This window comes from Fragaria vesca, linkage group LG3, assembly GCF_000184155.1.
Source record: "Fragaria vesca subsp. vesca linkage group LG3, FraVesHawaii_1.0, whole genome shotgun sequence".
NCBI lineage: Eukaryota > Viridiplantae > Streptophyta > Magnoliopsida > Rosales > Rosaceae > Fragaria > Fragaria vesca.
Window position 1 is genome coordinate 19,713,777 of NC_020493.1, and position 25,691 is coordinate 19,739,467.

The 25,691-nt window shown below is 38.9% G+C and overlaps 4 protein-coding genes across 5 annotated transcripts; 2 read left to right on the plus strand and 2 right to left on the minus strand.

Moving 5' to 3' along the window:
* The first annotated feature begins 1,196 nt into the window (after positions 1-1,196).
* On the plus strand, positions 1,197-7,324 carry LOC101306895. The gene is made up of 12 exons (XM_004294639.1): positions 1,197-1,541; positions 1,920-2,044; positions 2,122-2,275; positions 2,395-2,504; positions 2,630-2,713; positions 2,819-2,867; positions 2,975-3,066; positions 3,635-3,773; positions 3,955-4,034; positions 4,115-5,607; positions 5,847-5,960; positions 6,040-7,324. The coding sequence occupies exons 1-12, from the start codon at positions 1,449-1,451 to the stop codon at positions 6,621-6,623; spliced, it is 3,117 nt and encodes a 1,038-aa protein (XP_004294687.1). The 5' UTR covers positions 1,197-1,448; the 3' UTR covers positions 6,624-7,324.
* Positions 7,325-11,101: 3,777 nt separating this feature from the next.
* On the plus strand, positions 11,102-14,211 carry LOC101294838. Its single transcript, XM_004295948.1, has 5 exons — positions 11,102-12,816; positions 12,969-13,086; positions 13,180-13,630; positions 13,718-13,837; positions 14,159-14,211. Exons 1-5 carry the CDS (start codon positions 11,102-11,104, stop codon positions 14,209-14,211), a joined length of 2,457 nt encoding a protein of 818 aa, XP_004295996.1.
* Positions 14,212-16,406: 2,195 nt separating this feature from the next.
* On the minus strand, positions 16,407-18,344 carry LOC101307184 (anthranilate synthase component I-1, chloroplastic-like). Of its 2 annotated transcripts, XR_184277.1 has the most exons (3): positions 17,485-18,344; positions 17,272-17,376; positions 16,407-17,194 (listed from the first exon to the last, which is right to left on the minus strand). XR_184277.1 is itself a non-coding variant. In XM_004294640.1 (2 exons), the coding sequence occupies exons 1-2, from the start codon at positions 17,718-17,720 to the stop codon at positions 17,329-17,331; spliced, it is 288 nt and encodes a 95-aa protein (XP_004294688.1). In that variant the 5' UTR covers positions 17,721-18,344; the 3' UTR covers positions 16,407-17,328. The 2 variants fall into 2 exon arrangements, 1 of the variants encoding a protein (XP_004294688.1); XM_004294640.1 differs by having other exon boundaries at positions 16,407-17,376; positions 17,481-18,344.
* Positions 18,345-21,138: 2,794 nt separating this feature from the next.
* LOC101295120 (ethylene-responsive transcription factor RAP2-7-like) lies at positions 21,139-24,621 on the minus strand. The gene is made up of 10 exons (XM_004295949.1): positions 24,074-24,621; positions 23,944-23,969; positions 23,789-23,819; positions 23,603-23,690; positions 23,359-23,504; positions 23,099-23,143; positions 22,894-22,988; positions 22,638-22,768; positions 22,156-22,269; positions 21,139-21,656 (listed from the first exon to the last, which is right to left on the minus strand). The coding sequence occupies exons 1-10, from the start codon at positions 24,619-24,621 to the stop codon at positions 21,414-21,416; spliced, it is 1,467 nt and encodes a 488-aa protein (XP_004295997.1). The 3' UTR covers positions 21,139-21,413.
* Positions 24,622-25,691: the final 1,070 nt, after the last annotated feature.

The window sequence follows — 25,691 nt, forward strand, 5'->3', positions numbered from 1 at the left end:
AAAAAAAAAGAAGAAGCAAATTACGTGTAGACCAAATCCAGCAGGAGCCAAATAACGAAGCGAGTTTGCAAAGTCTGACAAAACCGGAAAAACAAAACACGAAGAGAGGGGGCAAAAAGACAACCCTGCCACAGCACAGCGATCCCCCAAACCAAAGGCATGTGTCGGTAGTTTCACCAAAATCTAAGGGCATTTCCGGAACTCAACCATATTTAATTGACAGCGACGCGCAGAGAAACAACCAGCAGCAGCCAAACAAGCCCCTCTCTCTCTCTCTCTCTCNCTATCTCTCTCTACTCTACTNTACTCTTACTCTACGTTACTACTACGTACGTACTTCTACTACTACTCTNTCTCTCTCTCTCTCTCTCTCTCGTACTACTCTCTACTCTACTTACTCTACTCTCTCTCTCTCTCTCTCTCTCTCTCTCTCTCTCTCTCTCGCCCATCCTCGCTTAAAAAGCAACCCCCCTCGTATTGTGCTCTCTCTCTCTCTCTCTCTCTCTCTTCTCTCTGAAGCACAATCTCATCCTCTCACAGATTCGTCCTCTTCACGATCCCCAACTGTAAGTCTCCTCTGCTCTCTTCTTCTTCTCCAAACCCTAATTCCTCCGCTCCGATCGTTTTGTTTCGTCCTCCAGATCCCTAATTCTTCGTTTTTCATTGTTCGATTTTTCTTATTATTTTTTTGAATTTCGGAGTTTGATTTTTGATTTAGTCTGTGATTTAGTTCGATTGTGATAGTCTCCGATTGACCTCCATTTAGGTTTTGTTGCGTTAGGTTTTGTGTGTTGCATGTCAACGATTCCGATTAGGTTTTCAAATTTCCGATTTTGCTTCTGTTTTGATGATTTTTATAATTTTTTGTATTTGTTTTTGATTGTGTTGTGGTGAATTGATGCTTGAATTTGATCTGCTTTTCGATTTTGATCTAGTTGTGTTTGGGGAATGATTCTAACTCCTGGATGTTGAATTTGTCAATGTATAAATCAGTTGAACTGTCTAGGGTTTCACTTTGGGGATCTGTAGAGTGATTTAAGTTTCACTGTTTGGTCAGCCTTGTTTTGATTGGGATTTTTCTAGGGTTTTGCCATTTTAAGATTTTGTCTTTAACTTGTAAATGAGCTTGTAATGTGAATATGGAACAATGAACTTGCAATAAAACTTTTATCGGATGTTAACTATTATACATTAGCAACATTCAGCTTAGTTTCATGGAAACAAACTATGTAGATGAGCTTTGAATTGTGTGTTTGATGTCAAATACTATCTACTTGAGTATAGAATCTTTACTATTAGTTTTTGAGTAGAAGACAAATGCTTAATCAAGGTGAATTCTTGTGTTTCTATGTTTTTGATTGATGCTGACTCTGATTGAAGAAGTGTTGTGTCTTTCACATTGTGTTTATTTATAGTTCTACCCTTTTGTACCTTCTTTTAGGGAAATCATGAGTGATCAGGGAGAAAAGACTTGCCCTCTCTGCGCGGAGGAGATGGATTTGACAGATCAGCAATTGAAACCATGCAAATGTGGTTATGAGGTGTGGGATGCTAACCTCTCTCTTTCACTCTGATGGAAAGTTAAATGAATAATTGTTCCCTTTTGTCTGCCCGGTGTCTTTGATTCATTTTTTGAACTTCATCATTGTTATTCAGTTACTCATAACCTTGCCTCAGAACACTGTGTGGCAAGACTAAAATAACAATTAATTAAAATTCACAAAGCAATTGTAGTGTCATGTTCTACATTAGCAAATAGTCATATTGCAAAATTATGCCTATCGAGCATTCTCTTGCCTCCCTACGTGTTTGTTAGTTCTAAATGTTGATCTGTTAAAGTGGTGAAATGTGGTACCTTTCTAGCCATTGAACTTTATAATTGTTTGATTAATTGTCTTCTATTAATGTCTAAAATACAGATATGTGTTTGGTGTTGGCACCACATAATGGACATGGCTGAGAAGGATGACACTGAGGGGCGGTGTCCTGCATGCCGTACCCCTTATGATAAGGAAAAGATTGTAGGGGCTGCAAAGTGTGAGAGGTTAATCCGAAAACCATAATTCTTTATGGATAAGATTATTTACAGTATCAATTGTTAATATAAATCCATCCCTATAGATTGGTGGCTGAAATCCATACTGAGAGGAAGAAGTCTCAGAAGACAAAAGTGAAGCCAATCACTGAAGGAAGAAAGCAGCTTAGCAGTGTGCGAGTGATTCAACGGAACCTTGTTTATATAGTTGGGTTGCCTCTTAATCTGGCAGATGAAGATGTAGTCTCTCCCTCCCTATCTCTTTCTGAGCATGTGTGTTGGATTATGTGTTTATTTGGCTTATAGAAGCTCACTGACTTTTTTCTTGTTTTTTTTTCTTTTTATGCATTATTAAGCAGCTTCTGCAGCGTAAAGAATATTTTGCTCAGTATGGGAAGGTTTTAAAGGTTTCTATGTCTCGGACAGCAGCTGGTGTCATTCAACAATTTCCAAATAATACATGTAGTGTGTAAGTCAAGATGTTTTGATGCGTTGCACTAAGTCATCTTATTTTCTTTCTGTCTTGTTTATTTTGTAAAGATTCTTTTGTTTTATTTGCGTTTAATGTTTTTAATAATATTGTTTTGTATTTAGATATATTACTTACTCAAAAGAGGAGGAAGCAGTTCGCTGTATTCAAAATGTACATGGGTTTCTATTGGATGGCAGATCTTTGAGGTACATGCATGTTTCTGGATAATTGACTGTTACTTAGTAATGTTTTGCAAGGATTTTTTCAGCATAGGGTTGTCAGCATGATAATCTTCTAGTTATATGTTTCAGGGCTTGCTTTGGTACCACAAAGTACTGTCACGCATGGCTTAGAAATGTGGTATGTATTATTACTTTTTATATCCTATTTAATGCAGTAGTTTCCTACTTAGAAGCTAGCTTGTACTGTATGCATCTTGTTGAAGATTGACTCTTTGTTGTTCCCAGCCTTGCACCAATCCCGATTGTTTGTATCTGCACGAGGTCGGATGTCATGAGGATAGTTTCACCAAAGATGAAATAATTTCGGCATACACTAGGTAATTTTTTTATTTATTTTTATCTTCTCCAGTCGATACAATGATCAGTGTATTATATATTAATCCTACGTTGTGATGATGTGCTCAACCTCAGGCAACTCCAGTATTGTAAGTATACATACACACACACGCACACACACACACACACTTTATCAGAAAGGAACCTAAGTAGATGAACATGAACCTAACCTCTAATATTCACTTTACCAGGAGTCCCTCATCCTAATTTTATGGATATCTTGTGTTACTTTCAGTCTTGAGAGAATCGGATTCTTGTGGCAGAATGTGCATTTCATTGAATCTATAATTCTACAATGCAATCTTTGAATTGTAACTGAGTTCTTAAAATGAAAATATAGTTTTTTTTCTTCACTTTTTTTACTTGAAAGACATTTCATCAAAAAGAAAAAACTTGAAGCTTGAGTTTTTTTCTTTCACAAGTCGTAAACTTTTTGTGAAATTTGAGGTTTGAATATTTTAGTATAACATGCTTTCTCTTGTTTTATGCTTTCTGCAACTTGATTAGTGTTCACATTGAATGATCAACTAACTGATAATGGTTTAAAAGGAGTAGAGTACAACAAATTACTGGTACTCTAAACCCTATGCAGCGCCGGTCCGGAAGTGTGTTGCCTCCACCACTAGATGATTATTGTAATAGCAGCTCTGCTTCTACTGGAGGGCCTGTTATTAAAAATGGCTCAAGTGTAAGTCTCATATTATATTTTGTAACGTATGAAGCCAGATGTATGAGCTGGTTGCAATCATTTGAGATTTGCCTTTTTATTTTTATTTTTTATGAATGTGTTGTTTTGCTTTGATACTCAAGTGGATAGTTTAGACACGGCATATGTTCTTACTCTATTTTTTATTTTAAAAATCTGACAGAATACTGGAATCCTCATTAAAGGTTCTCCTCCAAATGGAAGCTCTGGCAGATCTATTGCTCTTCCAGCTGCAGCCTCATGGTAGTTATCTATTTTTGGTTAACTACACAGGTGATTTCTTGGTTATAATGAATTCTTAAATTATTGAATGCATGTTGCAGGGGTATGCGTGGTTCAAATTCTCAATCACCAGCAGCACAAATATATTCAAATGGACATGCCAAACAGAAACCTGATACAGTCAGTTGTACGGTGCCATTTTCTTCAGCTGCTGTTTCTACTGACCAGGCTTCTATAGTGCATAGTGATGCAGGAAAGAGGTCAAGATTGAATGAAGACAGTCAGACTATGCAAGCTAAAGGTAAACCGGAATCACTGAAAATTGTGAAGCAACATAGTGTGGATAGTCGAAGTATCCTGTCAGACAAACCTGCTGCACCTGATGAAGCTCCTGCTTCTCTTAATGTTAGCAGCCAGTTATCTTGTCCGCCTGCATCCAAGGACAATAATAGAGGCAGTAGTATGCAGCCAACTAGCCCTGCCACCAACCATAATCGGCAGCCTTTTAGTTCCGGTCATGAAAGTGAAAGTATGGTTTCTAATGAAGAAGCCACCCAAAGCTTATGCTCTGATATATCTCTCATGAGCATTGATAGAAATTCTGCGCTTGATCATTCTGGTGTGGTCAGACCTAATAATTCTGCTTCAGATCATTTGAATATTAAATCGCCTCAGGACCAAGGGTCACAACAACGTTCTGCAGAACAACCTAGAGAATCTCCTATAACAACCGAGAGAGCAGTAACAAGAGAACAATCTAACTGGTTATCCGAGTCACAACCATTACCTAGTATATCTTCTGAGGTGGAGGAGGATGTATTATCTTTTGATAATCAAAGACTTAAGGACCCAGAAGTGAGTCGGGCGCCGTATTTGCCTAATGCAGTCCATGTTTCAAGTCACTCTAGGTCTCCGTTGCTACCTAGTGAGGGTTATGGTTCAGTTTATTCAAGTGCTGATCGCCTTTTTGTAGATAATAAAATAAGGGACAGTTCACTTCTATCTTCGACCAACGTGCCAGTACAATCTAATGGTTACCATGAAAATTTTGTAAGCAGCTCTTCTGGTCCAGAGAGGCCCTTGGACAATTCATTTCTTCATCGAAATGAAGGCCTGGGGCAGCAAGGTCGAAGATTCTTGGGTGAAGCAGCTAATCCTGGTTTCAGTAATGCTGTGGACAAGGGAGAGAGCAGCATAATCTCAAATATATTATCAATGGACTTCGACACTTGGGATGACCCAATAATATTGCCTCAGAATTTCTCTAAGTTTTTGGGTGAATCTGATAGACAGGCTGGAGCTCAAAAACTGGCCTCTTCTTGGAAAGTACCAAATAATAATCAGTCAAGATTCTCTTTTGCAAGACAGGAGGATTCTAGACATCAGCCATTTGATCTACAGTCATCTCAGAGTGTTATTGGGCGGTTATCACAGAACCAAGCACAGAACCAAGGATTCCATCATGGCTATACTGAAAATCGAGATTTATCATTGGATAATTTTGGAATTGGAAATGGTTTTCCTTCAAATACAAATGAAGATTCTGAAAATCATGCCAACAATCTTTTAGCCTTCTCTTCGAACAAGCTTTCTGGTTAGTACTCTTGGACTTATGGGACTCTGGTATTTTGTTGGACATTTGTTAAGTATTGGGTCAGTCTTTTATTTGTTGATAAAGATTACTTGTTTATCTTTCACAGTAAATAATCTGAAATATATTTATCAGATAGGCCATTTCTTTGCTGTCTGTAACAGGTTACTCTTTTGTTTGATGTTTTGTGTAGTGAATGATTTTTACTTCCTACGGTTATTTCTTACCTTTATTTATTTCAGCAGTTTCAAGGGCTCAAATCTCCGCTCCTCCGGGATTCTCTGTGCCAAGCAGGGCCCCACCACCGGGCTTTACTTCTCATGAGAGATTGGAGCATGATTTTGACTCACTATCTGGTTAGTTGTGCAGCTCCTATTAAATTAACTTCATGGTCTATTTCATGTGTTTCGGTTTTAATTTCATTCATGGCCTCAGGGAATATTTTGCACGATAACTCTGTGTTGAGAAATTCCTATCAACCCCAGCCCACGGGGAATATTGGTAGCTCTGGGGATATTGAGTTTATGGATCCTGCTATATTGGCAGTTGGTAAAGGGAGACTGCAAGGTGGGCTTAACAACCCTGGTGTAGAAATGAGATCCAACTATCCTTCACAGTTAAGTGCCTTTGAAAATGATGCAAGGCTTCAGCTATTGATGCAAAGATCCTTCCCCCAACAACAAAACCTCAGGTATCCTGATTTTGGGGATGGCTATTCTCATGTCAATGATTCCTATGGATTGTCATCGAGGCTTTTGGATCAATCTCAAGCTAGCAATATATCGCCCTTTGCTCAACTGTCTCTTCAACAATCCAGAAATAACCGGTCCATGCCAAATGGCCATTGGGATGGATGGAATGAAGCTCAGGGTGGTAACAGTATTGGTATGGCAGAGCTTCTGAGAAATGAGAGAGTAAATGAGAGACTAGGATTCAACAAGTTCTATTCTGGTTATGAAGAATTGAAGTTTCGGATGCCCAGTTCTGGCGACCTATATAACAGAACCTTTGGAATGTAATAGTGAATGATAGCTTTGACTGGTTGTTGAATGGAGAAATTGAGGTCTGTGTGTTTTCTCGGCCTTGTACTCAGGATGGGACTGACTCATAAGTGGTTTTGCTCTCGGCAGCCTAATGTAGGGTCAAACTCCTGTAACTATTGGGGTCTGGAATCCTGCAGGTAAAGATTTATCACTTTAGTTTTACCGTAGGGGTTGGCATAACTGGCAGAGTTATGCCATGCACATTGGCCTGGTTTCGAGTTATGCCATGCACATTGGCCTGGTTTGTGCTTCAACTTGTTAATTATGTACTTTCATAAGGTTCAATTCTGTGTCTGCATATTCCCGATCTTTGTTCCTTGAACCAAATGGTTTTCTTCTCTTCTCTACCTCTTAAAAATATTGAAATCTCTGTTCTTTGTTTTTTCATTGGTTTTTGTTTTTATTGCTAGCAATGAGCACTTGTCATGTCCATGGTTTGCTCCCTCCTAGGGTGCAGTAGTCCCCAGAATGGAGCCTGGGTTAAAATCTACAATTTTCTGACCTTTAAAGCTCGGGACAGGCCTGACATTAAAGTTGCCTAATTATCTGGGATTTAGGTCTGGAGGAATTATCGGTATCTGAACAAGTCATTCTGGCTACCCTACGTTGTGTGTTCAATTTATATGTAAATCCTCTGCTTGCTAGCGTTTCTTTGTCTTGTAGTGCGACTACTGTCAGCATCCTTTATTTCCACTAATGTAGACATCCAGCATTTTTCTCCTTGTTTTTCAAATGTCTTGGCATTTTTGCTCTTTGAAATTGTGACTCGCATTGCACCTTATTTGTATTGAGTTTTGCTTTTACTTTGATGCGGCAGGTGCTGGTGTGATTCAAGGTTGCATTGCGGGTGGCTGTTTATGGTCAAACTGACAGGCTGATCACCAAGATTTGAGTGTTCTAATGTACTATGCATTTCCTCTAGCTTCCGGAAAGGACACATATGGACTGCTCCCTGGTGTGTACTGGTACACTTTGATTGTTGCTCGCCCAACAAAATGAATGAAATCTGACCCTTTTGGGGGAGTTTAATACTGTTTTTAACTGCTTAAATGATAAATAGGTTGTTTTTCATTGGTTTACAATAAACCGGTTCTATAACACATTTCTACCTGTATTTTGTTCTGAGTTGGCACATAGAATTTGGAATTAAAAACTGAATTTTCAATTGTTCGAGGTTCGGGGCTTGGTAAATCTGTTAAAGCTTTTGCGTTATGAGTTAAATACGGGGTTTGGTTTGCACTGATTCTTTATCAGAAGGTGTGGGTTTAAATCTCTAAAGCCTGATATATTTTTTATTCCGTATGTAGAAATAATGAAGTAGACATTGATATGGGCTTGCAGTTAGACAAGGCAGTTTGTCTGCAGTGTTGTTACAGTTAGATGACTGGGGGTTTCGCCTTTTATCTTTTGATTGTTTCAGATTGAAACATCACATACGGTGAAACATCAGATTGAGATAATCGCAGTCTTGAAGCGGTGACCAGCCTTCTGTTTAGGACATTTTCTTGTGTAATTGGGGCGGTTATGGCTGGTAGTCATTATGTCCAAAGATGAATAAATTGTTGTCATTATGGCGGTTGTGTGGCAGTTAATGCCTACATGTCATTTCCGTTTGTACAAAGAGGACCTCTACATTATGTTCGTTTTTTTTACCCGAACCTATTGAACTCTGGAAAACAACAAAGTTCCTGGATGACTACTCCAGAAACTGATATTAGTTTGTGTGATATGTGAAGCAGGTCTTTGCTGCAACAGTAGTAGAGACTTTGCACAGCTGATCTCTTGCAGCCATAGGCGAATGCAATTCAGAATGTAGGGTGGGCTCTATTTTTCGATTACTAATGTATGTGGGCTTTTGCAGCTCTCAAGTGTGGATTTTAGTAAAAGATAATAAATAGATCGATTGACTCAAGGTAGAGACACTGACGCGGGGGTCGAACTTGAACTGGAGTTCCCTTTGTAACCATAAAAAAAAAAAAAACCACCCACCTCAGAGTAATTCAGTTGATATGGGTGTGCTCGAACTAAGTAGCAACTGGATCACCAGTTCTTCTAGCTCTAGGAACATCATTCAAATCATTAAGGTAAGCAGAAGCAGCATGGATGGGAGGCTCTTTCAGAATGATAAGATCAGGAGCATGGTCGATGCAGTGGGTTTTGACTTAACGTCACGTCACTAATTTTAGAGAAGAAAATGTGAAAGATAAAATGAGTGAAATGTGAGGCTAGTATCACGAACTCAAATTTTTTTTTGATATCAATAGGAGGGCAAACACTTAAACAGTAACACGATGAAACGTGTCAATAATCAACTGGGAGGCTTTTGGTATCCTTAAAGAGGTCTCTACATGCATCATGGTTGTGGAAGTGGGCCTATTGGAACATTTTGTTAAACGAGATTGGGCCCACTGTAGGCTCAGACTAACATCTTCATTTCCCTACCAATTGGAGCGTCTTATTCTCTCCCACAAATGACACCTCAACAACTGGGAGAGGACCCGAATCAATAGCTTCGGGACAGAAATGTCAAAGTAGAAGTGGGACAGAATCACAAGAATCCAATTTGGTCTTAGGCCCACCATGTGTTTGGCATAACTTTATTGGTGATTTAATTATATATGTATGGTCCCTCGTCTTTGGCCCAACCTTTCATCAGAGGACACCTCTGGGAAAAGGAAGTGCCATTTCATGGGATAGAACTGTGAAGAGGAAACTAGTTTGGGGAATACAATACAAATATGGTTAAATAATTGTTAGAGGAGGAATGTGGGACAAACAAGTCCTTGAAACCTTAGTGCCACAAAGAAAGAAAGAAATATCCAAAAATGATTGCTATGGCATATCATTTTTTTATTTATCATTCAGTTAAAGTGAAAGATAGTGTTCCACAATATTAAATTAACCAATTATGTAATTAAGGATTTTGATGACGATAATGTAAAGAATTCTTAAATCACAATTAGAGCGAGCATAAAAGTAGTTTTTTCCTTTCACAAAAAAAGAAAAAAGAAAAGAAGAGAAGTTAGCTTCGGCTAGTTCTGTATGATCTGCTCTCCAATAATGTTATTAGTTTTGACGTTGCTGTTCCAAAGAACAATCACAACACGATCTCAGATTCTGAGAAAGAAAACAAGCAACTATTCAGTGAAGTTGGCATAAGGGAACAGAAGCACTAAAAGCAAAATATTACGAAAGTCAGATTTGACAGTACATACTGATGAGATGGTAGCACCAAAATATCCAATAGCAACATCAACCATGTATCAATCTGGTGACACTGAATGAGCCTATGTGGCCCTTCCCTTGCCAATTATAACAGAAGAGATTAGTAGCAGTGGGCATCAATGTTGTCTAATCACATAGCGAAGTGACCACACTAATAAAGGTCTCGGAATTTAGTGCCCAGTTGTTAAGGTGAACACTAGATTACATAATATAATTTTTGTATAAATTGTTGTTGCAATACTCTCTTGTTCATTTAGTGTAAAGCAATGTTTTAAAAAACGCGCCTCAGGCGCGCCTTGAGGCTTAAAAGGCGTGAGGCGCAGGAAAATTTCATTGTGTTTTGCAGGTTAGGCGCAGAGGCGCAAAAAACGCACCCCTAAGGCGCATAAGGCGCAAAAAACGCACCCTAAGGCGCATAAGGCGTGCGCCTAGTTGAAGCAACTAAAAACGGGGTCGTTTTGGGTAAGTATTTCGCATAAGCTGGGGGTTGTGCGCCTCCCTCTGTATTTCGCCCTCCTTCCCTGCTCCCTGCTCCCGATCTCCCTCCTCCCTCTCCCTCTCCCTCTCCCTCTTCCTCTCGAACACCCCTCTCCCTCTTCCTCTCGAAGACAGACACACAATCAACCACCACCAAGATTCCCCCAGTTCGCGAATCGCGACCACCACAGAGGCACAAACCATCCGACCATCGACCATACCATCGACCACCACCAGGATTCCGACCATCTGACCAGTCGACCACCGCCTCTTCGTTGTCGTTGTCTTCTTCCTCCTAAGCCTCGCATTGCAGTCACCAACTCACCTCTAATTTGAGGTATGCAGTAGTGCAGTACGCACCTCTTCCTCTGAATTTCTGATTCAATTGGACTGTTGTCACTTGTCAGTGTTGTGAATTGTGTTTTCTTAGTATATGATGCAACATTGTGCTCTGATTATCTAAGTATAGATTGGACTCATTAGAGCAAGCTTCCTGTAAATGCTCACAACTCTGTGTTGGTTTTGTGAATTTGTCTAAGTATAGATTATCTTTGTTAATGGTGTGTTGCAGGCAGCATTTACAGGAAGCTGCCTGTAAATGGTGTGTTGGTTTTGTCTAAAGTAGAGGTTGCTTTTTGTCATGGTGTGTTGCAGGCAGCATTTACAAGAAGCTGCCTGTAAATGGTGTGCTGGTTTTGTCTAAGTATAGATTGCCTTTGTTAATGGTGTGTACGTGTGTTGTAGGCAGCACAATGAGTTCTAGTGATGGGACACAAAAGAAAGATTTTGCTTGGCAATGGACTAAACCAATTCCTGGTCACTTGACATATTTTCTGTGTGCATTTTGTGATCTGAAAAATACCGGTGGCATCTTCCGATTCAAGCAGCATTTAGTTGGCACCCGCAAAGGAATTAGACCTTGTCCCAAGGTTCCACCAAATGTGAAAGATTTGTGTTCTCAAGCACTTCAAAGGAATGATAATCAGAAAAAAGCAAAGGTTGCCGTGCTTCGGGAGATAGGGGGATTAGAAAATTTAGAAGAAGAAGATGCACTAGATCATGAAGTGACAAATGTGACTACAACCCTTGCAAGTGATTGTGGTAGTGCTCAAACTCCTATTGTTGGTAGTTCTCAAAGTCCACTTGGTGGTGGTGGTTCTATGGGTCAACCAAAGGCTAGAGGACCGATGGACAACTATGTATCCTCAAAAGCTCGGCAAACTACGTTGAATACCTCTTACAAGAAACAAGAGAGGCGTAATGTGTGTAGGGCTATTGGGCGATTGTTTTATACAAGTGGATTGGCTTTCAATGTAGCAAATAATCCATACTATTTTGCGGCATTGGAGATGGTTTCCAAATACGGTCCGGGTTTTAAACCTCCTACAAGTCATGAGCTAAGGACTTGGATTTTGAAGGATGAAGTTGAAGATGTTCAAAAGTTGATGGTAGATCATAAAAAAGATTGGAGCAAGTATGGATGCACTATTATGTCGGATGGTTGGACGGATGGCAAGAGTAGGGTTATACTAAACTTTTTAGTAAATAGCCCTAAAGGTACATGGTTCTTGAAATCCGTTGATGCATCGGATACAATTAAAAATGGAGAGTTGATGCTCAATTACTTGGATAATGTTGTGGAGGAGGTAGGGGAGGAGAATGTTGTCCAAATAGTTACCGACAATGCTTCTAATTATAAGTGGGCGGGAAAGGAGCTAATGAAGCAAAGAAGCAAATTATGGTGGACTCCTTGTGCGGCTCATTGCATTGACTTGATGTTGGAGGACATTAGCAAGTTGAAGGTCTTTGAAACTACCATTCAAAGAGCTAAGCTAATTGTGAAATTTATTTATGGGCATACACAAGTTCTTTCCATCATGAGAAAATTTACCGGCAACAAGGAGATTATTCGGCCGGCGATTACAAGGTTTGCCACATCTTTTCTCACTCTCCAAAGTCTATATAAGCAAAAGGCAGCTCTTATTAGTATGTTTCAATCTAAAGAATGGCATGATTGTGGTTGTACAAAACATAAAGATGCTTATGATGTGAAGAAGTATATCCTCCGTGATGGAAACTTTTGGAACCATATTGCCTATTGCATCAAGAGTGTTTTGCCTCTTGTTTGTGTCTTGAGAGAGGTTGATTCAGAAGTGAGACCCGCCATGGGATTTATTTTTGAGTTGATAGATGCCGCAAAAGACAAGATTGCTAGTAATCTTGGAAATGTGGAAGCGAAGTATGCACCTATTTGGAAGAGAATAGATAATAGGTGGAGTCCACAACTTCATCAACCATTGCATGCGGCGGGTTATTACTTGAACCCTCAATTTCGATATGAAGAAAATTTTAAAAATACCGAGCATGTGAAGAAGGGTTTGGAAGATTGCATGGATAGGATGCTTGATGGTGAGGCTCGTATCCAAGCGGAAATACAATTGGACCTTTATGAGCGAAAACTTGGGAAGTTTGGAAGTGCAATGGCCGAATCTACTAGAAAAATCCGATCACCCGGTTAGTTTTAATTTGTTTAACTTGTATTACTTTAAAATGCAAACCAAGTATTTATATGATTGTGATTTTATAAGTTTATTAATCTATATTATTTTGTGTTCATAGTGTTTTGGTGGGAGAAATATGGGACACAAACACCGGAGTTGATGAATTTGCAACTCGGGTCCTTTCCCTTACTTGTAGTGCATCGGGGTGTGAAAGGAATTGGAGCACTTTTGAAATGGTAAGTTATTTCATCCCATCTAAGTTGAATAGTTTATAGGTCATAAATTATTAAATTTCACCATACTAAATTGTTGCATTATGTTAATTATAGATTCACACTAAGAAGAGGAATAGACTTGAGCATAAGAGGTTGCATGCCTTAGTTTATGTGAAGTATAATATTGCTCTAAGAGATAGGACTTTGAAGAGAAACGCTACAATGACCGATCCTATTGTTGTGGAAGAGATTGAATCGGATGATGAATGGATAACCGAGATAGAGGATCCGGTTCTTCCCACCGATCCACATTGGATTGAGGACAATGTGGAAGAATTGACATTGGATGATGGAGCGATCCGAAATGTGCCAAGTGGTACATATGAAAGTAGCCTAATTAGTCGTGATCCTCCTCCCCGTGTGCCTTCTCCTCCTCCCCATGTGCCTTCTTCTCCTCATGTGCCTACTCCTTCTCGTGAGCCTATTCCTTCCCGTGAGCCTACACCTTCTCTTGATGAGCCTATCCTTTTCTATAAAAGGAAATTTATGGAAGGACAAAGTTCAAGTAAGTTCTTTGGAAACTTTATGTTCGATTAATTGGTAACATTAATTTTAGTACTCTTTGAATAATTGTCTATCCCATTTTGCATAGGTAAGAGAAAAGCACCAAGAAAATCAATGCTTCTTGATGACATTGTAGATGATGATACTAGAAGTAATCGGTTTGATGATACTAATCCTCTCTTCCAATACGGTGATGATGATGATGAAGGTGGTGATGATGATGATGGTGATGATGGGGGTGATAGTGATGGTGATGATAGTTTGGATGGAGATATCTTAATTGATGATGATGATGACTTTGAAGCATGAAGTTTATTTTATTATCTTTTGATCTTGCAAGACTATCTAGTGTACTTTGATCTTTTAACTTGACCTTTTGGATGTGTTTTATGTTTAGTGATTTGCTTGAATTGCATTGTTTTGAGTCCTTACTAGGAATGAATGATCATATATAATGTTGTGTTGATTGTAATGTATGTGCTATATATAGGAGGAATAATGACATGAATAATTTTTTTTTTTTCAAAAGGCTTACGCCTTACGCCTCAAGGCTTACGCCTTGGTGAGGCTCTCGCTCCATAGCCTCGGCTACGCCTTAGCCTTTTAAAACATTGGTGTAAAGATGTTGTTCGGCTTGGGATAGCTAATTGTCCAAACAAAATTATTGTTTTTGAAGGTAAAGTTGAATGCGTTAGATTAACATTTTGATCCTCTAACGGTTGTGGTGTTAGATGGAGTTTATATCAGTTTAGCATAAAAGATTTGAAAAGTAGAAATAAGCTTCAATGATGTAGCTTTCTGACAAGATTAGGATACAGTGTCCTTCCATGTTCACTTTTATTGTTGACGAGAAGCAGATACATTTAGACCAAAAATCATTAGCTTATTTCGTAACTCTGAATTGGATGACATAAATCACATAATACTAGTTTCCCAGAAATCCTTCTATTTCTTCTTGAAGCACCTAATGTTATATACCTTATTTAAACACCAACTGGTGTTAAAGAATAAGGACATTAATAATTGAAAACACAACATTATCCTATGCCTCAACATACATGTCGGTTCTAAAATGGGGTTCATACTTCAAAAAACCTTTCCTCTGTAAGGACTTAGTTTAGAAAAATACTTACGTCCGGATTAGTATGTACGTATGCGTCCGGACTTTCTCTTAGTAAACATTTTTACCAATGTAAATCATAATCTTAACTGTTTAAATGTTGAATTAACCAATAAAGATCACCTATGCAAAAAAAACAATGTAAACAAAATTCGTTTGCTTAGCTAAATGAATCAAACAAATTAACGGTTGATCATAAGACTATACTAATAATCCTACTTGTCCATCTTATACCTTCAAGTAATTAACTCTATTTTCTATTATTTCTTATTACCACGATTTTAAGCCTCCGCCTTTGTTCCTTATAGTGTGCATGATGATACTACTAGTGATATTTTACATATCACAAATTCTTATTCTGCCCCAACTTTCCATCAAGTCAACTTTGTAGCTCATATTGTAGTTTTTAAGTTTTATTTCTCAAATGTCGTGAGAGGATTATGTTGTATGTACCGCTTTATATTTGATTTGTACTTGAAAATGAGTTTGCTTCTATTTGATAAAGGTTGTAAGCTACTTTAAAGAAACAGATTGAACTTTTCACCATCCTTGTTGAAATTCTAAAACCTTAGACGTATGTATCACTATCTCTAACATTGTTGATACCTAAAAAATCAATATTCATACTTCATACAAGCTTAATAAAAAAATACATATGCAAATCACAGTCGAAAATACAAAAGTTACATATTTATTCGAATAGTTATGCCACGCATGTGAACCCAAGCCACAACTACACTTTTAGGGCTTACAGGTTTAGGTGTGGTGTAAGAGTTGTTGTGTATGATATACAAGTAATGTAAAATATACATGTAAGATATAAACAATAAAGGTAAGCCTAGAAGGAGACGACATCAACCATGCATTCTCGGATCCGAGAGACCATAGCACCCATGTATCCTCTGTATACAACCATACTTCCATGAGCATAGTCATACCTCCAATACTTCTCCAATACTCCCCCTCAAGTGAGATCAAGGTGAAACCTTGAGCGAAGCTTGCCAAAATATTTGACAAAATTTACACTTCATGTGGAAAACAAACAACTTCTGCAAAAAATCCCAGCAGATCTTCTCAGGATAGCAAAAAGCTCATGTATCCTCCACATGTTGATAGGACTGCCAAGGTGTTGCCCAGAAGACTTCCTTCTTTTTCTTCACCTCCACAGAACTTAAAACCCCGATAGTCCAACATCGGAAAGGGAAAGAAGAAATCAATAACCAAAAGATAAAGATGGAATTTAAAAAAAAAAAAAAGAATTTCTCTTTCAAAATAGAAAGAAGAAATCATGGATAGATACTAACAGTCCAACATCGGCAAAGATGATATCCCATAAGAACCCCGGACAACAGATCTCTCCGGCCTCCAAGATAGGATGGAAAAGATCAGAACATGACCCTCAATAGATTTCTCTTCCATAGAGGAAAGACAAAATCATTGGTCAAGAAATAGAGTCTTATACAAAAGAACTCTTAACATATCTCTCTTCCACAGAGGAAAGAAGAAACCAGAAACTGAGGTCACACTAGAACCCCTAAACAGATCTTTCCTCCAAAATAGGATGGAGAAACCGACCAAGAAGAGGCAGGCCATGGAACCTGATGTCAAGCCATGAACCATGCTCTGATACCATGTGGAAAAAACCAAACACAAAACTTTGAGGAAGCTTTTCTGATATTTCTTGATACGTAAGAAACAAGGTTACAAACCTAAACCATATATAGAAGAGGTTGGGTGAGAAACACATTTCATCACTCATACTTCTCTTACACATACAAGACTAATCTTAAAGGAACAAGGAACAAGGAAACACAGCTGTGGCATAGAAACCGAGACCACCATGTTGTTTTAAGAGACCAACAACAGCCATCATGCTGCTGCAGAAGAGGAGACCAACAACTGCATACAACCTATAAGTAGTTGTCATACACTTACATAATCACACCTCTAAAGTTAACTTAAACTAGATTAGTTCAAACTAATATACAAGTAATGTAAAATATACACGTAAGATATAAACAGTAAATGTAAGCCTGGAAAGTCAGCCATTCATCCTCGGATTTGGGAGACCATAGCACCCATGTATGCTCTGTATAACCATACTTCCATGAGCATAGCCATACCTCCAATACTCCTCCAATAGGTTCAACTTGTTTAAGGGTGTAGGTGAATTTAAGATCTTTATTATCAAAGAGCTCGAGGCTCTTTCTCCTTCAACCCCTTTGTTACAGACAATCCATTAGTTATAAATGTACATCTAAAGCTGCATACACGATCGACGTCCCATGATCTCCTATACAGAAGCTAAAAGAAGGGGTAGAACAGAAACAGTTTATAATTTCACACTGCTTCTCATCCTGCAGAAGCTGAACTTCCATCTGTTTGTCCTCTTACTCTTTCCTCTCTTCTGGCAGTTCCGGCTAATGGCCGGTTCACAATCCTTTTCTGTTTACAACACCATATCAATAAGAATTTGTGATTTTACTGATTTAACACAAAAAAAAAAAAAAAACGTAACGTACTCATCTGCACAAATCAAAAGTAACAGAATAAAAATTTAGATGTAGAAAAATGATTTGTCATATTATCTTCTTTGCACTCATTAGAATTTCTTGACTGGAAGCGACCTGTTCAAACAGGAATATTAGAAATTAAGAAACTGACAATTATAGTTGATATGATGAACCAAACCAACAAAAGAAGTAAATCACAATGACATACACCCTATAACCTGCAGGTAAGTGAGATATGGACTGGGATTTACAGTCCTCAGGGATCTATATGTTTCAAATGGGTCAGCATATGTTCGTCTTTCAAATCGCTGACTCAATACGACTTGAAATATATCCCCTGACAGAATATGGTCCTTCGCCTCCTTCACGATGGCCTCACTCGTCATGTTGGAGTTCGTCAAGGATGGACCAAACTGGTGAGTCTGCAGACTCACTGCACCTGGAGATATTCTTGACATTCAAATCAATTAGCTCTGAATCAAAGTCAAAAAAATGGGTGCCATAAAAAAAAAATAGAATAAATGTTTGTTGACTAAATAAATGAAAACAACTAGAAGATTTGTGTAAAAAAGAAAAACATTAATTTATGCATAGACCAAGCATCTTCAGAAGTAGATTTCCCTAAATTTTGGAAAATTGTGTAAAATCCTCGAATAAATTGGCATGGCTTAAAGAGATTTTGATTTTGATTTTGATTTTGATTAAATTTAAGCTCCGTTTGTTTGATGGGAAATCATGGTATGAAAATAAAATTAGTTTTATTTTCCATTCTAGAATCCCTATGAGGGGGAAATGTGTTGGTTAACCAGAAGCTCATGTTGACATGTTCAAAGATTATATAGACACAATTTTTGGGGAAATTAGAGAGCAGAAGTGATGGCACGGACACATTTAAGAAGAAGAACAAAAGTGATTGATTATACCTTACAGTTGCATGTCCTTTTTCCCATGCCACCCATTTCTATGAACTATCTATCAACGAGGAAAACTATTTTCATAAAGATGAAGTTGGATGAAAGAGTTTCAAGACGGGGCTATCTCTCGCTATACACATTTAATCAATAGGTAAAAACTTAGTTTCGCATCTTGGGGGAAGAATAGATGAGGTATATATAGATCGAGATACTAAGGCGGATAAGCTCGACATACATAGATGAAAACAAGGTCAAAACAATTAATCAGCAAGTGCGACGGTTATTTCACTTTACAATAACGGAGAGCCTATGTTTACTGACTTGACATCATGTAATTCAAATCCAATGGTGGAGAGGTAAAATCAGAACAATTATGAGTAAAATATATAATAAGACAATGAGGTTACGAGCTGTGCATGCATTATACGTGTAACATTGACGTTACAAAAAATTAAATGGTAAGTGCAACAATTATTGCAATATATAATAAGGAAGAGTCACATTCACATACTCGACATCATTGGACCAAATCCAAAGGAACCAAGGTTAGAATAGTTATCAAGAAAAGACTATAAGACAGTAGTTGTGCTTGCATTATACGTGTAACACCGTCATTATAAAAAGAAAAGAAAAAACTAATTTACTAGTGTAACTGTTATTTTACTCTAAAATAAGGAAGGGTCATGTTGACCTACTTGACATCATCGGATTCAAATCCAATGGTGGGAGAAGTAAATTGATCTTTTTTATAAGGTTTTCAACTATTTACTTTTTTTGTTATTATTTTTATAAATATTGAATTTAACTATGGCCGTTAAACAGGCCATCTCCAACCCAAGAGGTTAAGTGTTAGGGGCAGACTTGTAATGCCGCAAGAAACCTTGTCCAAGGTCAGGAGTCAAGCCCATGGTTAGTTGTTTGTGTGTTAATGGTATTATTGTAATTTTAATTTTATTTTATTTAGCTTGACCCCTCTTGGCAGTTTGATGTTTTATGCTGCCAAGTGAGAATTTGGTCTGCTTTTTAGGGAGGGGTTCCTAGTCGGCGATGGTTGGACTACGAAACTAGTATAGCTAGGTGCACACAAAGCTGATTTTTTTGTCTGCTCAAGGCTAGCGAGTGCCGCACGGTCCACTTTGCACCCTTGCAAAGTCGGCCCGTGATAGCTGGTATCAGAGCCAACTTGGCTCGAAGGCTCAAGTCATGACGGGGAGGATGACAAATCAACAACAATTCGATTTTTAAGATCAATAGCTTGGGAAACTAGCAGGGGTTCCTAACAGGCTGATCGATATTACTGCCACACTCGACCCAGTCGACCTAGATAATTTGCCGATGCGAGTTAATGACCTTGAAGAGTTGAGGAATCAAGTTGCGGCTCTTAAGAAGATAAAAGCCATGAGGGTAGAAATAGACTCGGGGAAGGATCGAGGTTATGTTTCACATGAGCAGATGGGGGAGATGAGTGATACCCTAGACACTCTACAAGTGACTGTAGACACCATGGCGAAAGATGTCCGAACCACTATTGATGCATTCAAACACTAGCTGATAGAGATGAACATCAATCTTAATCTAACCATCTGAGAGATGGAAAACCAACATGTGACAGACTACAGTAAGGTGAAGAAATCGAAACCTCAAGCTTATGGAGGGGTGCAAGCCGCCAATGAGCTTGAGAATTTCTTATTTGATATGGAGCAGTACTTCCGAGCCGGGAAGCCATACTCAGAAGAATCGAAAGTGACCATGGAGACAATGTAGTTGTCGAGCGATGCCAAACTATGGTGGAGAACAAAATATAATGATATGATTGACATCTAGAGAAATGTTTGTACTATTTCTTTCTACATGGGAAGATCTTAAGAAGGAACTGAAGACGCAGTTCTTCCGGGAGAATATTGATTACATTGCAAGACGGCAATTAAGAGAGCTGAAGCACACCAACAACATTAGAGAATTTGTGAGCAAGTTCTTGGTGCTCATGCTCGACCTCCCAGACATGTCAGAGAAGGATCAGTTTTTCTATTTCCTTGAAGGATCACAGCTGTGGGCGAGAACTGAACTCCATATACATAGTGGTCAGGACTTGGCCTCTGCTCAAACTGCTGCCGAGAGATTAACAGATTAGACTTTCGCAGAGAATTCTGCCAGAAGGACCTTATCTTTTTCAAAATCTTTTTCAAATGTAAATGCCAACAGAAGTGTAAGACCAGGACAAATTAGAAGTGGGGAGTGGAGTCGAGATTTTTGAATTATGGAGGAGGAGATAAAAGCATGACAGATGTAAAACGAAGAATATGGTCCACATTTTAATTGTTGGCTTCAAACCTATGTAATCACAATATCACATAATCGACCCTAAATGTAAGATCATAAATTCTATACAGGGATGATTAGTTATTGTAAATTACAATCCCTTGTATTTATAAACATATATACGTATACAAATAACACACAAAAATATAATTCAGTTAATATTTTCTGCTCTTAATACATACGTATATATATGGAAAGAAATAAATTATATCCTTTTAATGGGAACTTGACCCTGATCGTGGGTGGCCTTTAGAAAGGAAATCCTCTTATTGTTAGAGAGGAGTCAAAGTAACCAATGAGTTTTCTTGTCAATCTTTCCTACAAAGATTTGGGTTTTGATCTTCCTTAGTACTTAGAAAATTGCTTTCCAATGAAAAGCAACTGGGAAACGACCTACTTTTTCCAAGCTTTGTTCCTCTTCAAGACTTCCACTACTAAAGCAGCAATATCTACAGCACCCATCACTAAAAATTGTCCCATTGCATTATGTAGCAGCGTACTTGTACACCCTTTTGTTTTTTAGCAGAGTATCTTAGCAACTAGAATTATTCCTCTACATGGCCCTGGCTTTTCAATTGTGGGGTCTAAGCTTGCAGCAAGTACAAAGTTACAAATATTCTACGGCTAAAACAAACAAACAAACATCCAAATCTGTAACAGTCTTAGAATATGAGCGCCACCATAAGAACTTGAAACTTTACATGAGAGCTTAGGTCAGCTATAACATATTTCAAAGATCAAATACAAAGAGTTCAGAGTGTGGTTGTGACAAACATAGTCAGAGTCGAGTTGTGGTGTATGTATCAATCTCTATTTGAATCATACAAAGAATCTAAAGGACTGCAGGCCGGTTTGTTCTGGATGCCCTTTAAATATATGGACGCAATCGGCTACCATGGCTTCAATGTGGTAGTCGTTTTATTGAGGGGTACGGTGAGCGGCAGTGGCTGAAGATGTAAAACAGAGATTGAGGGCGGCTGGGTTCGAGGGGATTAAGGGGAGGACAGCAGCGGACGGAGTGGTAGCTGTAAATGAGAATCCTGATGATGCTGCGGTAGAGAACAGTGGCATTGGGGAGGCACTGACTTGGCCATGCATTTGCCAAGCCCAATTGGGAGGTCCTTGAGATCCTAATGCAATTCTCTTCTCTGTTGCTCTTTCCTGTTAAAATGGTTCAAGAGTGAATCAGTATTCAGAATATACCAAAGAGAAAGAAATAAACACTTAAACAATATTCGGAAGGTTATACTTCAACTTTAGCCAATTTTTACTGAATATTTCTTAGTAGTGCGGGGAATACAAGTTACTCTTCAGGCCTTGATACAATTATGAATGAACTGCACCATATCAGCAGGGGCAGTTCCAATTCAGCTTATAAAGTCATCCCAACACAAGAAGGACCCCGGTCTATCTTGTTATTTTCTTAATCCCACTACTCATAATGAAGGTGTATGACACAGAATATAAAGTCTCAACTTATTATGCAAGCACCAACACAAAGTTAAATTAGTAATGAAGTTCTGTTCTATGGCCAGCTAATTCTCCATTACGTTAACCTACATTTGATATGAGTGATATCAATATGGGAGGTTGTTTTAGAAAAGTCCAGCATCTAGGCCATGCCAAAAAGTTGTGTTGTTCAAAATAAAACTTATGTTACCTGATTCGGAAAGAAATTAGGATATACACCATTCCATAAAGGAGGGTGCTCTGATGTCATAGTTACGCCGTTGAAAGGTGGAGGATTCATTGTTGCATTTGCATTGGGCTCCATCTGCAAAGTTAGTATACTGTTTATTTGTAGCAGAAAAACATGGTTACAAGACAATCAATTATGACCAAGAAGGGAGAAAGAGACGAGTTAAACCAACCAGAAACCAAAAAAATGATGTCTAGTATTATGATAGCTGAACTCCACCACAAGCCCTCCTTCAGTATTCTTTTATAGATTCCATTTCAGAGTTGTGAAAGTAATGAATGCAGGTTATATTAGAGTTTGAAACCATTTCAAACCAGAGTATTTTCCGGCCAAAAGAACAGAAAAAAAAAAAAAACAATGAGACCCTTGAACGGGGACGCCCTTTGAATAACCTAATGAAATCTAACAGACGTGATAGATGTATTAAAGAAAAATCAAGTTACCCTCGTAGTCTTTCCATTTTGCCCCTCACAAGGGCCAGAATCGAACTGAAGCTGCCCTTCGCCTTGCTTTTGACGACTACCAAATGAAGGGGGAGATATTCCCAAATTCAGATCAAGATTGTGGTTGCCATCTGCATTGAAAAAAAATCAAGTACATCTATCAGGAGAAAGAACTTGACATAAGTCAACAACTTGTTTGAAAAAATGATGCCTATGTGCAATATATTTGTACACATTTCTATTATACCTTCATTACCAGCGTCTGATATCATCTCCCCTTCATAAGTACTTGCCTCAAAGTTGGTGACAGCTTCCCTTCCATTACATTTGATAGCTGCCTTGTCATAAGCCCTAATAGCAGAAAATCAAAAGGGAGAGAAGTGTTGGATGGAACCCAATGAGGTTGAGAATTTAAGGTAATAAATTCAGTGTCAGGTAGTGTAATTCATGATCATTAGGACCTTGCAGCTTCTACTTCACTGTCGAATAGCCCAAGATATATATACCTGCATGCAAGCATCGTTACCCCCACGATAAACCACCATGCCCACAATTCTTTTTCTTTGAAATAGGCACTCAGACTCATTCTAAAGAGAAAAACAACAATATCGAGAATTTACAATAATAGATTCACAGTTCAAGTCAACACCTTATATCCTTATTATACCTAGACCCATCCAAACAATAAATAAATAAATCAAATTCATAAGAGAGTCCTCACTTTTTGCCAAGGAATTGCCCCATTCGAGCTTCCCAACGACCACATTTGTGCAGTGTAACCCCTCTATATTTTGAGCTCCCTCTCGAGAAACCAGTGCTCTGCCGACGTAGTATGTGCACGAATTCTTCCTTTGTCAAATTCTTCATCTGCACATGTATTAGATATAGATCAGAATCTCACTACACTCAGAAATTGAAACTGCACAGATTTTAGTTTCATCAAGAGACTTGTCAAATCATCCAACCTGTTTCATATCCTCCTCATAATCACTGAGATTATAATTGATATCAGCATCAACTCCCCTGAACTTAATAGCAGCTCTATCGTAGGCTCTAAATTCAGCAAATCCAAAGCGAGAAGAGTAAAACTTACGGTTCCCACGATGATAAACAGAATGAAATTCAAGCAAATGTGTGAGTAAGCCTTTTACCTAGCAGCAGCATGAGCAGTGTCAAATCCACCTATATATCAAAAATCCATGTTTTTCATCAAAAAAAACTTTCCCAAACAGAAAAAACATACCAAATAGTTTGGATTATCACTAATACAAGTCAATCATATAGACAAGGTCAAAAAAATCCATACCCAAATACACTTGTTTGCCACAATCCCTGCACCCACCCAAAAATTAAATAATTGGGATTAAAATTACTTAAAGCGTGAATAATCAAAACCATGAAGTTGAACCAATGGAGTGAATGAGAATTTGACTAACCAAATATGTGATTCCCATCTACCAGTTCTTCTATAGAAAGTGACCCCTCTATACTGAGAACTCCGAGACCTGGGCCCTCTCCTGCTCTTCTTCACCTGCGGTGGCGGCGGCGGCGGCGGCGGTTGTGGTTGTTTCTGCTGAACCAGCCTCACCTCCGCCGGCGGCCCACCATGATTGAACCCAAGCTCGATCAAGCTCTGCCTCGCCGATGATGACGCCGGCGAGTACTGCTGCCCAGTCCCCGGCCAGCTGTTCACCGGAAACAGCTCCTTGGTCACAACGACGTCGTCCTCCTCTTCTTCATCTCCTCCGCCGACCTTGAGAATATCGAAGTTGAGCGTCGTCACGGCGGCGCGTGCGGAGCACGAGTCGTCGTTGGTGCTGGAGGCGTCGGCATTGACGACGGACGAGTTCGACGTCCCGGACTCGTCCATTTGCGTCGCGCTGCCGGAGCCTTCCGGGAACATGCCGTGAGACGAGCCGCCGACGACGACGACGGCGTCGTCTTGTTCCGACGACCCTACCGCGCTGAGATTAAGATCCAGCATGACTCCGATTCCACTCCCGTAAGCTCAATTCCCTTATCTCTACCGCCGATCGCCCGCCTCAATCGTACGGCGGAGATTCAACCACGATCACACACACTACCAACACGAACCAATGAAAATCATGATCGGAGCTCAAATCACAAAAATAAACAAAACGGTGGCGTTTTGGCGATCGCCGGAGAAATCAAAAAAGGAAACAGCGGTAGTGGTAACCGGTGAACTAAGCGAACAAGTCAGGTCGCATTTAGCGATGCAATACCGGCGGTGGGGTTAATCGGAGTAAAATCGCCGGCGAAGTACTAATAGCTTTCCGTAAGGTCAGAGAGAAGGGTGGTGTCTCATAGGCAACACAGAGAGGCAGAGAGAGAGAGAAGAAGAAGAAGAAGAAGAAAGAAGAGAAGTGATAGGACGTGTGACTGAGGGAACATTTTAAGCGGATGGAATATTTATTTATTTATTTTTTTAATTCCACCGGCTCATCCGGTTTCCAGTTGCTTGTCCGAAGCTGTGATACCCAACAGATTTTTTTTTTCCTCCTGGTCTCACAGATGGGAACAGTGTACTTCTGTGGCCTCCCACACCATTGCCAGTTTCAGCTTAACAGTTAAACTGTCTATTTTTTTTTCGTTTTTTTACCATTAACAGCTAAATACATTCATGTTTTTGCCTTTTTTTCCCCATCGACATTTTCCCCTAGAGTAGCTGTGATCGGCTTTCGAGTCACTTCACCAATCGAGTGTGTTTCATCTTGCTAGGAAATTTTCTTTGAATCGGCTCCATGTATAGCAATGTTGGTTGTTGCTTTTTAATTTATTCATTTGCTCAATGATTCGGGTCAATTTTAACTGGCTCTAATATAGGTTCATATGCAACTGAATATAAGTGGCTTGCTAATTGTATGACATACTACTGCTATTTCTTTACTTTGGCAAAAGATTGGATTGGGGATTTGTCATTCACATACCATTTCAAATCAATGAACTATGTATATTATTTTTGTTTGTAGTATTTTTTTTTCTATATACGAGATTTTCTTTTTCATATCATTTCTTTCCGGCCAGTCACACCAC

Excerpts from the sequence above, each read along its gene's own strand:
- LOC101306895 (XM_004294639.1), top strand. The coding sequence starts at position 1,449 with ATGAGTGATCAGGGAGAAAAGACTTGCCCTCTCTGCGCGGAGGAGATG. Across the intron at positions 2,276-2,394 it reads TTAATCTGGCAGATGAAGAT|CTTCTGCAGCGTAAAGAATA; the intron begins GTAGTCTCTCCC and ends ATTATTAAGCAG. Across the intron at positions 2,868-2,974 it reads ACGCATGGCTTAGAAATGTG|CCTTGCACCAATCCCGATTG; the intron begins GTATGTATTATT and ends TGTTGTTCCCAG.
- LOC101294838 (XM_004295948.1), top strand. The coding sequence starts at position 11,102 with ATGAGTTCTAGTGATGGGACACAAAAGAAAGATTTTGCTTGGCAATGG. Across the intron at positions 12,817-12,968 it reads TATGAGCGAAAACTTGGGAA|TGTTTTGGTGGGAGAAATAT; the intron begins GTTTGGAAGTGC and ends TTGTGTTCATAG. Across the intron at positions 13,838-14,158 it reads CGGTGATGATGATGATGAAG|GCTTACGCCTTACGCCTCAA; the intron begins GTGGTGATGATG and ends TTTTTTCAAAAG.
- LOC101307184 (XM_004294640.1), bottom strand. The coding sequence starts at position 17,720 with ATGTCAAGAATATCTCCAGGTGCAGTGAGTCTGCAGACTCACCAGTTT. Across the intron at positions 17,377-17,480 it reads CATATCTCACTTACCTGCAG|GTCGCTTCCAGTCAAGAAAT; the intron begins GTTATAGGGTGT and ends CTGTTTGAACAG.
- LOC101295120 (XM_004295949.1), bottom strand. The coding sequence starts at position 24,621 with ATGCTGGATCTTAATCTCAGCGCGGTAGGGTCGTCGGAACAAGACGAC. Across the intron at positions 23,505-23,602 it reads ATGAGGAGGATATGAAACAG|ATGAAGAATTTGACAAAGGA; the intron begins GTTGGATGATTT and ends ATACATGTGCAG. Across the intron at positions 22,769-22,893 it reads GGAGATGATATCAGACGCTG|ATGGCAACCACAATCTTGAT; the intron begins GTAATGAAGGTA and ends TTTTCAATGCAG.